The sequence below is a fragment of the Bicyclus anynana genome, chromosome 12, assembly GCF_947172395.1.
Source record: "Bicyclus anynana chromosome 12, ilBicAnyn1.1, whole genome shotgun sequence".
Taxonomy (NCBI): domain Eukaryota; kingdom Metazoa; phylum Arthropoda; class Insecta; order Lepidoptera; family Nymphalidae; genus Bicyclus; species Bicyclus anynana.
The window spans coordinates 9,678,539-9,691,139 of record NC_069094.1 but is presented as its reverse complement, the minus strand read 5'-3'; the positions used below and the strand labels follow the sequence as shown (position 1 = coordinate 9,691,139).

Below are 12,601 nucleotides of genomic sequence, written 5' to 3'. Positions count from 1 at the left end.
CAAAATTGCTTCGATAGTGGGTATCAATCCGAAAAAACTAATATATCAAAATGGGGCGATACTGTTTAGTAATGCAGCTATTGAAGTATCAAAAAATTTAAGGCCTCATTCGCACGGGAGTTAAAAAAGCGATGCGTTAAAACCCTGCGTCAGCAGGCGTCTATTTCCAACGCAAAAATTGAAAAGGCAACACTGATCGATAAAAATGCGTCGTGTTTTAAAAGCGCTGTCGTATGAACGTATAATTGGATATGAATTTGTTGTATTTGAACGCTTGTTTAACGTCAGTTTAACGTTAGTACTATGATATGTCAATCATATGATGTTGGCGTTACCAATTTGTGATCGTTCTTCGTCCATACAATGTTTCAACGGAGCTTCATTGTGACAACGGACAGTGTTCGATTAATTGTTTACATAGACTGGATGTGTGTGTGTCCTTTTGCGCTGCGACGTTGTGCGATGTTGCAACTCATTTGTGGCATTTGTATGCCACAAATGCGTTGATACGTTACGACGTCGCAATGCAACGCACTAATAAGGCATCTCGCTTACCTGGTTTGCAGACTGGTAGTGAGCACTGGTCGGGGGAGGCTGCCCCGGGGTGCGGGGTGGTGGTGCCAGGGGGGCAGGGCGCACACGACGCACCCGAGCCCGTCGCGCGCCATGTGCCGCGGGGACACGGCTCGCAGCCGCCGTCGCTAGCTAACTGCTCGCCTTTGGAATAAAACAAGTATATTAAAATCATCATCATCCATCAAAATAATCTGACATCATCATCCGATCATCATCTGACGTCGTCAGACATCAGTCTATTTTTTTAAAAGCCCAATTGAGGCTCCCCCACTTTACAGGAATATTTTTTTCTTATCATGATCCTATATACCGTTTATCAGTGGGTACGTGTAAAATAGCAATGTGTCAGTCACGATTTCAGTTATTTAATTGGAAATGTATTAAGAAGAACTACAGAAGAGAGAAAGAAGAAGTCTGATGGAAGTAAACGGTTTATGACTATTGAGATATGGAAAATATGATAAATGATGTGATTACTTCATGATGATGCAGGATGATATAATACTTTATGGTCAATCGTGTCTAATCCAACGGCTGAAGCGAATGGAAATAGAAAAAATACTCGTATGGTACGAATTCTACAAGATTATAATGTTTACTTAATACTTGATGGTCAATCTTGTCTAATCTAACGGCTGAAGCGAGTGGTAATAGAAAACACATGGTACGGATTCCACTTAGCCTGTGATAGAGACAAGATGATAATGTGTACTAAATACCTGATGGACAATCATCTCTGCATTCAGCAGCAGACACCGCTTCTGTGGCTCGTGTAGTTTGTCCCCTCGGACATGCGATACAGGAGAATGCACCTTCCCGTGGCTGGTATGAACCATGACCGCATGGTCTACACAGATCTGCCTCAGCATCATAATATTTACCAGCAGCACACCGTTCTAGATGGGATAAAAATGCGATTAGTTAAAAACCGATATTATAAAGTTAAATTTTGATCTGATACTCGATCCTTGTCATTTTAAACGCCAAGAGCAATTTTACGCGTTAAGTTAACAAACGGATTGATGAAAATTTAGCAATTGGATATAATATGTATTTACAGTTATAGTCAGATTATTCAGGTATTAGAGCACAGTTGTAGATACTATTAATTGTACACAATTGATACAATGGAATGCAAAAAATAAGTATATGAATATATCTAACCTTTGCAATCAGCTGCACTTCTGGCACCAGAGGCTTGGGTGACTCCTGACTGACCGGCAATAGCTGGACAAGGCGTGCACTGTAACTGACCAGCTTCAGATTGGTACGTGCCAGTTGGACATGGTTTGCAGGAATCGCTTGCCGAATCGAGGAAAGTGCCCACAGCGCAAGATACTGCAACAAACGTTGTCGTGATTAATACAGTCGAACTTATTTGTAATGTTAAGTAGTAAGTTCAGAGCAATTGATGTCTTTGTACCATTATTGATATAAACTGAAATAATATAATGGACACATAGAATACGAGTAAACATAAACTACTATCATTCTTAGTCTAAAGAGTAAGGAGCACACTAATACAATAAATAAAACACTTACCACAATCTGGGGCCATGACCACCTGTCCCATGGGACAGGCATAATCTGACTCCAGTTTCAAGCTAGCCGGGTCTGGGACGGTGTTCGGCAAAATGTTTCGTACATCAAATTGTTCGTCTTCGAGAATTAGTTTCTCCAGTAATCGTTTTACAGTAGAGCGTTCGTTGTTACCGTTATGGATTACTGGGTCGCTAAAATATAAAATTTCAAATTAGTATTACAGTAAATGTAATTCACAAAGTTTATTGTCATGCGAATTAATTAAGCAACTAGTGACGATAATGCAACACGTTTGAATACAATTATATTTGCGTCAACGCCGGTCGAAGATTTCAAATTCCAAGTAATAACCCCCTTAGTTGTCTAAGTTTGAAATATGTAGTGCAATTGTGCAAAGTGAAGATTACTTACATAACCGCTGGGAAGGAGATGTCAATACTGTATGTGTCTCCTATTTGACGGCCCTCCCGACTGCTCCTTGTCCTAGGTGCGAAATAAAATTCATGCAAAAGTGTTTCCAAAGAACCATGCTCACTTTGTTATTAACGAAGTGATCTAGTGCTTAAGTTATAAACAAAATTGGATAGTGATCCGCTACAATGGTTTTGCGATAATAAAGTATTATATGATTTAGTAGTGCACTAAAGATAGAATTCCGTATTTCACCAACTATACCAACACCTACTGTACTATTTTCCGTTTCCTATATTGTAAGTGATTCTAAAACAAACTACTTATTTTTACTCATCTAATGATTGATTAGGAACAGTTATACTTACTCTTCGACTGGTATTATAGCATCTAGCACATATGTGTCCTTGGATGTTGCAGTTGGTGGTGATGATACTTGTCTTGTTTGACGTGAGTTTCCTCGGTGATCACATTTTACGTTGATATCCAGTTCTTTGCATTCGCGGGTACCTTTGCAATAATAAAAACACACAGTTAAGCTTGGACATGATTTATCATTTATACGGCTAATGTTATGTTGAAATATTTATATCTCACTTTTTTCTACATTTGCAGAAATATTATAATTATAATTACCATCGACAGCATAAGAGCAGAAGTTCCAATCTCTGTTAAGTTGGTTAATAGCACTTCGGACTTTCTGTCTGAGTACACCTTGTCCAGCATCGTTACATAGGACCGAACTTGGGAACTGCATTGATATTTTGAAGACACGTTGTGCAGGAGAAGCAGCTGTAAACATACAATAATTTTCTTTAAATAACAATTCACCATTTTACAATATAGTAAGAAAATTATAAGTCAACTTTAACATACGGGAACAAGCTGGATACACGAGCGGTAATGTTGGATCAGTTGTAGGACGCCAGAAGCCTTCAGCTCCACAAGTGTAGAAAGGTGGCACTGGTTGTGAGAATCTTAAGCCATCTCGGCAGGCGATTTCACATACTTTGAATTGACCACCAGCACCCCAGTCCCGGCAAGATTGATATCCTCCCAGCGGATCAGGTAAAGGTGGACAGAATTCAACTGTAAATAAAGCAAAACAATCATTAAATTAAAATATTAGTTTTAGTAATACTCGAACAAACAATCAGAGCTTCCTAAAATTCAGTATCACAATAATTTAAATTTATTTTGGGTGGTGAACAAACTGATGTCAGTTTGAAAACAATATACTGTGGCATCCTAAGAAAACTATTACGATTTTAAGGAATTTTAGAATTGAAAAGTAATACTTACACAATACGGTTACTTTGAATGTACAGGTAGCAGCATTTCCTGCGTTATCGTAAGCAATGTAGGCAATATCATATACTCCCCAGGCAAGGTTTTGACCAGGTTTATGTCCTGATTTCTCTACTACTTTCGCAACACCAACGTTATCACTAAATACAGGCATGTCCCAATTTACAATTGTTGATCCGTTGCTTGCTATAATCCACAGATCACCTGGACAGCGATCAACTCTTGGTGGTTCCTTGTCAACTTGAAGTTGTTGGCATTTAGCACCGGTATAGCCGTTTGGACAAACCCTTTGTCCACAATGCGATGGTACGATTCTTTCTACTCCACCAATAGTATCATCGTACCCTGCCCAAGTGAGCACCAGGCCGTTGTATAAGACTGGTTCGGTCCTGCAGTCGCGTACTTGTTTTTGTATTTCATTAGTTACGTCAAGTGCTCTATTCCAAATTTGTACTTTTGTTAAATGTCCTTGGAAGCCCGCTTCAGTATAAGCTTTTGGATTGTCCGATTGAGGTTTTCCCAGAGTTACCCACATACTGTAAAATAGATTATACACAAATATAAGAATAAATATTATTACAAAAAAACTATACATTACTAAAAACAAATGTAGTCCGACTTACTATTGCGGTAGTGTTTTCCCACTGCCATAACCTTCTAGTTTACTGGCAATTAAACCTTCAGTGATAAGAGTCAATTCACCTCCGTTGCTTCCATCCCACACTAAAGCAACATGATGCCACTGACCGTCGTTAACAGTGGCAAATTCCCCAAAGCTTAAATATACATCTTGAAGTTCAGGGAAAATAGATACTTGGACACCATTGGAATGGGCTTGTATGATTGTTCTTCTGTTAAGTGCGATATGTGAATTACTGAAAAAGAAATTAATTTTAAATGTAAGCCATTTACACGTCCACGTAGTAGCATTTATATGAAAGTGATCGATTACACGTACCTTACACCGTAGGCTGTGAAGAAAATACCACCTTCATCTTGTTGTGTATATTGAACCCACATTCCAACAGTAAGACTATCAGCAGATCCTGTACTAAATGGTACTACTTGAGCAGCGCTAGAGCGTAATGGATCACTGAAATATAGATCATAATCTACGCTGATAGCTGTAAAAAAATGTATTCAAAGTTAATAAGTGTATAAAAGAGTATTAGTGATTTTAAATATATGATAAATGCTTACTTTTTCTACAGTCGTCACCAGTTAAATTGAATGGACATTGGCAATAAAATCGTCCAGGTAAATCAATACAGGTTGCTGACGGAGGGCACGAATTTTCTTTACAATCGATGATATCTTCATTGCAATTCTTTCCTGTAAATCCAGGGGCACAGGTGCATGTGTAATCGTCCCCTTCGTCTATACATGTAGCGCCATTTTCACAGAGTCCTGCCTCACAAGCGTCGAATTCATATTGGCAGCCAATACCTGTGTAATCTTGTGAACAAGTACAGTTAAGGCCGGAACCATAATCTTGACACTTTCCACCATGCATGCATGGGCTACCAATACAACGTTCTGGTGCAGTTTCACATTGCTTTCCGTCTGTTCCACTAGGACACCTGTAACAAAAAAAAAACAAGTAAATAAATATTATTAATGTGGATTAGCGACCATATAATAAACGAAGTTAAAGTTAATTTAAAGAATACTTACACGCAGAAATAGTCTTGGAAAAGATCAATGCATCGAGCATTGTTCTGGCAAGGTAAATTAACGCAATTCCCAATGTCACGTTCACAACGTTTGCCAGTCCATCCAGGTTGACAACCACATTTGTAACCTCCGATTTCATCTTTGCAAGAACCACCGTTATAGCATGGATCTGATGCACAATCATCAATATTAGTTTCGCACATTTCTCCTGTAAAACCTTCCCGACATACACATTGATATTTGTTGTCCAAGTCTATGCAGCGAACAGTTCCTGCTGGGTTGCATGGTTCAGTCAAGCATTCGTCAATAGCCGTTTCGCATTGAAGTCCTATAAAACCTGGTCGGCATTTGCATGTGAATCCATCTATTTGGTCTGAACAAGTAGCACCGTTCTGACAAGGTTCGGAAGCACAATCGTCAATAGTATGCTGACACCGTTTGCCAGTATACCCAGCTTCACAACTGCAAGTGAAGTCGTCGACACCATCGATACAGCGACCTCCATTTTCACAGGGTGATATAAGACATTCATTTATATTGATATCACAGGAAGGTCCCGACCAACCAGGATCACAAACACATTTATGTATAAATAATTTGTCAACGCAGATTCCGTGTTTACATGGACCATTAGAGCAGAGATCTATTTTTTCATGGCAACGTTTTCCGGTAAAGCCTGGTGGGCATGAACAACTAAAGTCATTTACTAAATCAGTACAAGGCGCGCCCAGTAAACATGGTTTTTCAATACAGTCGTCGGTGTTTTGTTCACATAACTGGCCTTCCCAACCTGGCAAACATTCGCATTTATATCTCCCTTGTTGTAATGCTGTGCAAGTAGCACCATTTTTGCATGGATTTCCATTAGCCGAACAGGGATCAATCTAAAAATAAAAATGATATTAAAATTTATTTTAGAATTAAATAAGATAAATACACTTGTTTATTAAATTTAACATTTATCTGAATAAAATAAAGAACCTTACCGTAATATCGCAATCAATGCCAGTGTAACCAGACCTACATAAACATGTGAAATTATTAAAGCCTGGTTCGTCTTTACACATGGCGCGCTCTGGGCATGTATCATTTCTACAGTCAGATCTTTCTTCTTGACAGTTGATACCACCATACCCCGTAAGACATGAGCACCTGTATCCTTGAGGAAGATCAATGCAAGTACCTCCGTTGTAACAAGGTTGGCTTTCGCACTCGTCAATATCTATTTCACACCTACGTCCCGAAAATCCAGCTGGGCAGTAACATTGAACACCGTGACCTTTCGGTACACAGAGTCCACCATGTTGACAAGCACTATTAGAACATTCCACTGGCAAACATTCTTCTAATCCTGTAGCACCTGTGCTAACAGTTTTCATATTTGTTGGACATTCCATACATAATGTACTTCCCACTACGTTTTGATAGAAATTCCTCGGACATTGAGAGCATGGAGCCAAACCAGTGGGTGAATACGTTCCAGGTGCACACTTAGCTCTACATTTATCTTTTCCAGAAGCTGCTGGTTGATAAGTAAATGTATTGACAGGACAAGCTTGACAGTCTTTAAATCCTCCTAGAGGTGGTTCACTTGTATAACTATTACGAGGGCATTCTAAGCACGGAACTAATCCTGTTGGAGAGTATGTTCCATAGCCACACACAGGTACGCAGTCGTTTAAGTCTTTTGAACCTTCTTCCCTGGTAAACGTTCCTTGGGGACATTTCAGACATGAGCCTTGCCGCGCTTGGTTCTGGAAATATCCTCGCGGACACATGGTACAACTTTTTTGTTTTTCACCAGCATAAGTTCCAGCAGGACAGTGCACTACAATAAAACAATAGTTTTTCATTATTATACACAATCATTCGCTTTGGATAGTTAGAGATAAATAGAAAAAATACTTACGGCATCTAGGCACATCATTAGTATCCATATTAAGTACTTCACCAACGGTACAAGTAAATCCTCGTGAAATTGAACTTCTAATTGCTCTTAAAGGAGGACACTGATTTCCAATAGAAGATACGTTTAATACTGGTTCAATAAGTGCACTTGCATATGGCACAGATAAATCAAAAATAAGATTTAGTGTAGAACCACAAAGATCATATAACTGTGTTTGCCTTATGGCAGGAGTTATAGCCAAAACAAAGTCCATTTTCACTACATTTTCATCAAGTAGACTAGGCATTGCTTTGATAAAGGTAACATTTATATTGACATTTACGGCTGAACAACGTTGGGACAAACGTTCATTTAATATGCTATCATATTGAGCAAGAAGATCTTTGTATTGTGGTAAGCAAGCATTTGAGACAGCTCCAAGGGCTCGATATTGTACACCTGCTACAACGTGGTATGCAGCTTGTTCAGTATCTAAAAAGTAAATTCGAATAAGTATATTATTGTTAGTTGTATTATAAGTTAAAATAATTAATAATATATTAATAAAGTGAAATTTGAAGCTATACAAATAAACTTACTTTCAGAAACACAGTCAGGTACTACAGCAGTGGGGACCCATTGACGTTTAGTTTCACATACGAATGTTTTGACTGGTTCTCCGTCTGTGAACCTAAATCCAGGACTGCAAGTAGCAATGCACTGTATTCCCCTATCACCAGGGAGACAGTTAAGAGATCCGTGAGCTGGTGGCATTAGCTCCCAATCGACACAAGGTGTGGCTTGCACTGATACCTAAAATTTAACAGTAATAGAAATTAGCTTCTACTTCAAAATTAACGTATTTTATGTATTTGTCAAGCGAGTCGCAGGGATTCGCTGGATGCAGGCGGCTCAGTATCGTGATGTTTGGAAGTCCCTACAAAAGGCCTATGTCCTGCAGTGGACGTCCATCGGCTGATATGATGATGATGATGTATTTGTAATATGATTTATCGTACCTGGAAATGACATTGGGCTTTATTTCCATATTTATCAGATGCTATGACAGTAACGTTTTCATAGCCACGTATAGGTATGACTGCTCTTTCAGGGACGAACTTTAGGAATACCTCTCCAGAAGCGTCACTTGCGTTTATTCTTTTCCTAGTTTCGTTAAAGTTCACAGCATAATTGTCTTGTTTATCGACTAGCTCTATAACGTAGCTTTGTGGGCAGCTTAGTCTAGGAGGTGTATAATCCGGTACAGTAATGTTCACTTCGCAAATAGCAACATTTCCATCAAAATCAAATGCTACATATCGCACAACCATGTTGTGGAAAACTTGGATTGGAGTTTTAAAATGTTGGGGTGTCACTTCTAATCTTGCTATAGCACCAGTATTATCGGTAGCAGTTGGTTCAGTAAAGTTGACTGGTAACAGACCTCCGTTTACGTCTGTCTGGACGACAATAGGATGTTGAGGGCAGTTTTGGAAGACCGGTGGCTCATTGTCTAAAATAAAAATAAAATTATTTATTTAACAACAAAATGTACTGGTAAATTTTAAATTAAATGTACGATAGTTTACAGTTCAAAATTTAAAAAAAAAACAATATACTCACCAACACAAGGAGAATATCCGTAGTCATAACCTAATAATGGTTCTACTTTAGGTTCATCACAACCCATTAATTCGAATTTCAGACAAGCATTGTCCATAAAACTAACAATACCCAATATAACAAATCTTGCTTGCACATATTTTGGCAATGTGATCATCGCAAGTTCTCCATAGTTACCAGGATCCCTCATTGTAAGATTGAAGTTGGGGAAATATACCACATAATTCTCATTTTCCGCTTGTTTGTAGAAGAACCTTATTTCAGTTGGTCGACCAACAATATCAGATGTCACAACACCCTTAACAAGAATAGCTTTGACTCTGTATACTTTTCCTAAGTCGACACTAACATAAGTGAATGCTTCTTGTTTGCCACACCATCCAGTAACTGAATTAAGCCTGATATTTTTAGCTTCATAATTAGGTCTTTCTGAGGTAGCGTTGATAGCTGAATCAGGTATTCTTCCGGAAGCTAAACCAAGTGGTTTGATAACTTTACATTCTGGTTCCCGCATACAGGTAATAGGTCTTGGATTAATTAAAATATAACCAGGTCTTGAACAGCCAAACAAAACCTCAGATCCTTGCTCATAGCTTTTAGAAATTTGATAGCCATCTGCTGGTCGGCCTGGATCATCACATACAGGCCCTTCACACCTTAAGTCACCAAAGTCCCAAATTCCATTTGCTTGACATCTTACTACATTGTCGTGTTTACTTGTTTGACCTGCTAGTTTAAAAGTATTTTGGCATCCGAAAAAGAAAGAGCTTTGATATCTTGTATCAAGATATTGGCCGTATTCTGCTCCCGGTGTTGGCATTGGCACGCCACAATCTTTACGAGGACATTGGGGCTGGGCACCGGAAAGCCAATAATCTGGTAGTCCCTGAAATAGAAATTTTATTGTAAGTTATCATATTAGATCAGGTCACATGTATCATATTAGATCATATAATATGTGTTTCTAAGTATGTTGTTACATACATTTAAAAAATATTTTTTTACGATTAGTTTATTTAAATATTAATTATTTTCGTAATACTCACTGGTTTCGGATCATAAACACATTGTCTAAAGTAAGCAGTTGCAGTATTTCTCAATAAACGACCTGGTGATGCACAAGTTATGGTAACATTGTCTCTATAGGGTACTAATACACTCTCAGGATCTTCTCTAATTATTTTCAAGCCATCATTTTTGTCATCTGATAAAGTAACACAACGCGCATCTAGAAAAGGAAACATTTTACATAGATTAATATAAAAACTATTATGAAAATTTTAAATAAAGTATACTATCAAACCGAGACTAATATAACTAAATATAAGTACCAATTCTATATAACTAAATATAAGCAATTTACTTACATTGACATTCGGGAGCTGTACCGTTCCACGATCCGCTTGAAGTGCAAAGCAATGAAGAGAATCCAGACATAACATATCCGAAATCACACTGGAATTCAACAATATCGCCGAAGTGATAAGAAGATTTTGTAGATAGTAACAGACCATTTTCAGGTGAAGCTAGTGGTGGACACATCACTGGGACACATGATTTATTTCTTTGGTATGTATCACCATCTCTTTCACCAGTTTCAGATTTTTCTATAGCAAATCCAGCTGTTCCGTTTGAAAAGTAGAGTTCATGTCCAATATTACATGAGCATGAGAAACTTCCTGGCCTAAAAGAGAAATATTTATATTATTATATAGGGTAATATTTTGATGGTCATATAAAACTCGAACACTCAGAACTTTAACAACTCGAATAAAAATAAACGTATTTTTTACTTACGAGTTGATACATTTTTGTTCACATCCACCGTTGTTTTCACTGCACTCGTTTATGTCAATACAATCAAGTCTTGCACACCCCATAATTTCAAGCTTCAAGCAAGGAGCACCCACGTAATCTTGTATTTTGAATTTAACATATTGCGCTTCAATCGGCATGGGCAGGTTTAGTACTGATAGTGTTGGTTCTAATATGCGAAATTCTACAGCTGTTCCATCTGGATTTGTATAGTCTTTAAACACATCCGTCAAATTATTTGTATATTGGATTCTTATAGCCGAAGTAAAAGCAATATTGGCATCTGCTCTCATAACACTCATTGTTCGGAATCCCCTTACAATTGTAGGTGCTCTTAAATCTACAAGAACCCAATTTGCACCAGCTTCTAAATTATTTCCACACCATCCTCCTCCATTATTGAGCCGGATCATCTGTAAAGTACAAGAAGAGGTTCAAAATTTGATTCGGATCAAAAAGTTCAATTATGTATTGTAATATGTAATATTTTAATATATATAATCATAATACAATAAACTGAACTAAGTATTTATTTCAATATCTCTTACCCCCTTATGATATCCAGGTTCGGATGCAGATGTCGTTATAGACTCATCTGGTATAGCACCATTAATTAGTCCCAAGTCACCAACTGGTCTGCAGTCCAGACTTGGTGTAAAGCCCGGCCGGCAAGGACAGTAAAATCCACCTTGTGTATTTTTACACTCTGTTGTTGTTGAGTCACATTGGCTGCTAATACATTCGTTAATATCTTCACAAGTTGGAGTAGCATCAAATTCTTGGTTAGCTCCACATTTGATTATGCTAGGACCATTTATTTTGTACCCTGAAAGTAAAAGTAAAGTAAAGTTCGTAATTAAATTTTCGTAATTTTTTCATGTTGTTTTAAGAAATTGAAATACCTACTGTTAGAATTTAAATCTATGAGATTTACCTTTATAACACTGTACACGCGCTTCGTCACCGAACATATATGATCTACTTTGGTCAACAATGAATCCATTTTTAATCTCCGGGAAATCAGGACATAAGGCTTTTGAACAAGTTGGTACTTCACCAGACCATGTGCCGTTACTCATACAAAGCAGCACCGGTTGACCCGTTCGAACATATCCAGGTTCACATTCATATCGTACTATAGTACCATAGCTTCGACCTCCACCGTTCAATATTGTAACATTGGCGTGTGATACATCAGGTAAAGCTACACATTGGGACGCTAAAAGAAAAAGATGATTTATGATTAATTTTTGCATACAATTTTAATTCATAGTAAAAAAATTTTAATGAGGAAAATTTGAATTTACCAAGACAGGTTGGTGTTCTTTCCCATCTACCGTCAGAAAGACAAGAAATTCTCTCTATAGGCTGTCCAGTTGGGAATGCAAATCCTGCATAACACTGATAAGTCGCCACGCCACGGTAAGTTACATTAGTAGATCCAATTGAAAATCCGTTGTCGATTTGAGGTACAGGGCCACAATAAACCTCTGAAACATAAAAGTATTAGTTAAACAAAAAACAAAATATTTATTGCAATTAAAGGAATAAAAAATAAAGAATTATTACCTTGACAGCTTGGAATATATGTGGTGGACCAATTTCCTCCATCTAAACATTGTGTAGAGATTCGTGATTTTCCAGTAGCAAACTCTTGGCCAATAGGACACGAAAATGTTATTGTTGTCCCGAAAGCAGTATCTCTGTTAGATGCCAGCGCACCAATTCCGGATTTTATAGGAGGGCAATCTGAATAAAATGATA

The 12,601-nt window shown here is 37.8% G+C and overlaps 1 protein-coding gene across 2 annotated transcripts in view; it reads right to left on the bottom strand.

Annotated features, from left to right (window-relative positions):
- LOC112049762 (uncharacterized) overlaps window positions 1-12,601 on the bottom strand; it is a 105,991-nt gene that overhangs the window by 5,656 nt on the left and 87,734 nt on the right. The window contains exons 7-31 of one of the 2 annotated variants that reach the window (XM_024087791.2): window positions 12,407-12,586; window positions 12,145-12,327; window positions 11,772-12,056; window positions 11,386-11,663; window positions 10,820-11,250; window positions 10,390-10,706; window positions 10,069-10,250; window positions 9,023-9,908; window positions 8,419-8,912; window positions 7,999-8,212; window positions 7,421-7,891; window positions 6,498-7,339; window positions 5,512-6,395; window positions 5,038-5,417; window positions 4,796-4,961; window positions 4,461-4,712; window positions 3,832-4,373; window positions 3,406-3,618; window positions 3,166-3,321; window positions 2,898-3,039; window positions 2,530-2,601; window positions 2,119-2,309; window positions 1,741-1,914; window positions 1,296-1,472; window positions 556-717 (exon numbers count right to left, since the gene is read on the bottom strand). In XM_024087791.2, coding sequence (XP_023943559.2) covers window positions 556-717; window positions 1,296-1,472; window positions 1,741-1,914; window positions 2,119-2,309; window positions 2,530-2,601; window positions 2,898-3,039; window positions 3,166-3,321; window positions 3,406-3,618; window positions 3,832-4,373; window positions 4,461-4,712; window positions 4,796-4,961; window positions 5,038-5,417; window positions 5,512-6,395; window positions 6,498-7,339; window positions 7,421-7,891; window positions 7,999-8,212; window positions 8,419-8,912; window positions 9,023-9,908; window positions 10,069-10,250; window positions 10,390-10,706; window positions 10,820-11,250; window positions 11,386-11,663; window positions 11,772-12,056; window positions 12,145-12,327; window positions 12,407-12,586 — 8,274 coding nt within the window. The remainder of the gene's footprint in view (window positions 1-555; window positions 718-1,295; window positions 1,473-1,740; window positions 1,915-2,118; window positions 2,310-2,529; window positions 2,602-2,897; window positions 3,040-3,165; window positions 3,322-3,405; window positions 3,619-3,831; window positions 4,374-4,460; window positions 4,713-4,795; window positions 4,962-5,037; window positions 5,418-5,511; window positions 6,396-6,497; window positions 7,340-7,420; window positions 7,892-7,998; window positions 8,213-8,418; window positions 8,913-9,022; window positions 9,909-10,068; window positions 10,251-10,389; window positions 10,707-10,819; window positions 11,251-11,385; window positions 11,664-11,771; window positions 12,057-12,144; window positions 12,328-12,406; window positions 12,587-12,601) is intronic. The other variant, XM_024087792.2, reaches the window with a different exon arrangement.